General features: G+C 55.7%; 1 protein-coding gene across 1 annotated transcript in view; it reads right to left on the bottom strand.

Moving 5' to 3' along the window:
* Positions 1 to 3,019, bottom strand: part of FRMD6 (FERM domain containing 6) — an 8,979-nt gene that overhangs the window by 1,935 nt on the left and 4,025 nt on the right. The window contains exons 6-10 of the mRNA XM_010151614.1: positions 2,340 to 2,495; positions 1,620 to 1,685; positions 1,447 to 1,515; positions 1,098 to 1,272; positions 9 to 38 (exon numbers count right to left, since the gene is read on the bottom strand). Coding sequence (XP_010149916.1) covers positions 9 to 38; positions 1,098 to 1,272; positions 1,447 to 1,515; positions 1,620 to 1,685; positions 2,340 to 2,495 — 496 coding nt within the window. The remainder of the gene's footprint in view (positions 1 to 8; positions 39 to 1,097; positions 1,273 to 1,446; positions 1,516 to 1,619; positions 1,686 to 2,339; positions 2,496 to 3,019) is intronic.

The following is a 3,019-nucleotide window of genomic DNA, read 5'->3' as shown; positions in this document are numbered from 1 at the left end:
GGTGTCACTGATGTAGGACTCGCGGTACTGCTTCTTCTCTGCGAGGTGAGGGACACGTGGCAGATCGTACCCCAACTCCTCGGGGTGCCCACGGTCCCCCTCCCTCATCCCGGCACCCCGAGGCACCGGCACACTGGGCATCTCAGTGGCATGTGGGGAGGGTGAGGTGGGGAGCCTCAGAGCTGCTGGGCTCTGTGCTGTGCTTCCAAAGGAGGAGGAGGAGGAGGAGGAAAAAGGAGGAAGAAGGAGAGGAGGAAGAGGGAGATGAGGGGCAAAAGAGGAGGAAGAGGAAGATGAGGGGCACAAGAGGAGGAGGAAGAAAAAAATTAGGAGGAGGAAAAAAAGAGGAGGAAGATGAGGAGGAGGAGGATGAGGAGGAGGAGGAGGATGAGCAGGAGGAAAAGATGAGGAAAATGAGGAAAAGGAAGAAGAGGAGAAGGAAGAAGATAAGGAGGATGAGAAGAAAAAATAGGAGGAGGAATAAGAAAAGGAAGATGAAGAGTAGGAAGAAAAGAGGGAGAGGAGGAAGATGAGGAGGAAAAAAGAGAAGAAAGAAGAGGAGGAGGAAGAAGATTAGGAGGAGAAAAAAGTGAAGGAGGAAGAAGATGATGATGAGGATGATGAACAGGAGGAAAAGATGAGGAGGATGAGGAGGAAGAAGCGGAAGAGAAGAAGGAAGAGGAGGAAAAGGAGGAAGAAGAGGAGGAGGAAGACAACAAGAAGGAAGAAGAGGAGGGGAAAGAGGAAGATGAGGAGGAAGAGGAAGAAGATCTTATGCTTGCTTATTGCTTTCTGCGCTTGGAGACGGGATGTGGGGCACTGGGAAGCGCTGTGTTGAGGCACTGGGAAGAACTGGACCATCAGGGATCACAGCAAGGCCCGTGCCCATCCCTGAGCAGCCTGGGGGGGGCCGTATGTGGGCACCCAGCCCACCCAGGACGGGGTCTGCCTGTCGGGCAGGGCCAGGGTGGACCAAGGAGGGGGACACAGGCACAACCACCGCTCCCAGCCACAGGGCTGGTGCAGGGACCAGGGAGAGAAGCCGGGTGGGAGCCCGGTCCCAGTGGGATTCGCACCCCGGGGGTAGAAGCACCTACCCTCGTTCTCCTCCAGCTCTCGGACCAGGCGCAGGACGGGCTGCAGGTTCATGTAGAGGCGGTGGCTGCTGCTGAGCAGCTGCAGGAGGTGGCGGGAGCGCAGCGGGCAGCCCGTGTAGTAGATGAGCTTCCTGGCCGAGGGCAGCCCGTCCAGCAGGATCTCAAACTTCTTACCCTACAGGGGAGAGGAGGGACATCAGCCACAGCGAGGAAAATACTCTAAGTCTTCCCCAGTCTTGTTGCAGCCCACCTACTGCAACCACCCTCCTTGGGGACTGTGCAACACTCCAAACCAGAGCCCAGGAGCGATACGGGCAGGGATGCTCAGCCCAGGGATGGTGGCACTCACCACAAACACCAGTTTCCCCACGTTTGTCCAGGGGAAATCGTAGAGAAGCTGCTTTTCTTCATCCAAATTCTGCAAAAAGAGGGAGGGGCCCGACTAAGGACGCTGGCGGGGGCTGCCTGCGTCTGCCTGGCTGCGGGAGGGAGCAGAGCCGTTGCCCTCGCTCGGCTGCCTACCTGGAAGATCTGGATGCCGCGCATGGTCAGCCCCAGCGTCAGGGAAGCCTCCAACTCCCTTTTGTCCTAAGGGATTCAAAAAACGATGCTTTTAAATACACAATTTGCAGCGTGAAGTGGAGAAATCTGCCTCCCCAGCCCACGTGTTCTCCTCTACTCGCCCCGTCTCCCCCCACGCATCCTCGAGCATCCTCCACCAGCCTTACCCCCAGGCACCTATCCACCTCGCTGCCCACAAACGCCCCAGCTTAAGGTTCTGGAAAAAGCAGTTTAAGCTCAGTAAAAAAAGGACTTTCAGAAATGGAGCTGTGGTGCTTTTTAGCTCGAGCCCAGCCTGCTCAGGCAGCAGCACCCGGTGCTTCTCCTCTTCAACTTAAGGATGCTACAAAACGGTTTGCGAAGCCCCAGCTAAGAAAGTGCCTTGTTCCCAGGAGAAAAACCCAAAATATATTTCTTAGGGAGAAGATACCGAAAAATAGGATCCCAGAAACCTCACGGCTGCCTCCTAGCACCCCAGGAAACCTCTTGCCTCTCCGTAACTTGTGGAAAATGTCAGGATCAGAAAACGCTGCACCTCCCTGCCTCAGGGAGCAAACGCTGCCCTTGAGACCGCTCTGCTCCAGCCAGCGAGTGCCAAACCAAATGCAGTTCATCCCAAAATATACCTTAGAAATCACTCGGCAGTTGCTGCTTTCAACCCAAAGCCAAGCCTGGGCTCACCTTGTACAACCTGTAGTAGTGCACGGCCACGTCGTCCAGCCGCACGGCCTCCTTGATGTACTTGAGATGGGCTTCAGAGGCCGTCAGGGCAAACTGGTCCTTGTGCATGTTCGGGACATGTTTCAGGATGTAGTCCTTGCCCCTCTTCGCAACCACCTGTTGGGGAGGGAGAAGCTCATCCAGGGAAGATGCTTCGGGCTTGCTCAGGGCCAGCTGCCAGCCCCCGCGCTCCCGGACAGCGGCGATTTCCAGGGAAAATGGAAATGGGAGCAATACACTCCATTATAGAAGCAAAAACCTAATAGATACGGCAGCCAACAATCTCTCACCAGCAGGATTTCATAGAATCATAGAATCACAGAATGGTTTGGGTTGGAAGGGACCTTAAAGATCATCCAGTTCCAACCCCCCTGCCATGGGCAGGGACACCTTCCATTAGACCAGGTTGCTCAAAGCCACATCCAGCCTGGCCTTGAAGACATCCAGGGATGGGGCATCCACAACATCTCAACATTTCCCACCAGGAAGCACACGTTTGTTCTGCGTGCCAGTCCCATGGAGCTCACGGTCCCTGGGAAAGCCCTGGCTGCAGGGAACCACGGGGAAGGTTCAGCTGTTTGGGGACCAAGGGCACATTCCACGTGGCTGCGCAGCCCCTCGCCACTCCCCTCTAATATTTA

The sequence above is a fragment of the Eurypyga helias genome, unplaced genomic scaffold, assembly GCF_000690775.1.
Source record: "Eurypyga helias isolate BGI_N326 unplaced genomic scaffold, ASM69077v1 scaffold35925, whole genome shotgun sequence".
Taxonomy (NCBI): Eukaryota; Metazoa; Chordata; class Aves; order Eurypygiformes; family Eurypygidae; genus Eurypyga; species Eurypyga helias.
Note: the sequence above shows the minus strand (reverse complement) of the source record. Positions and strands in the feature narration are given on the sequence as shown.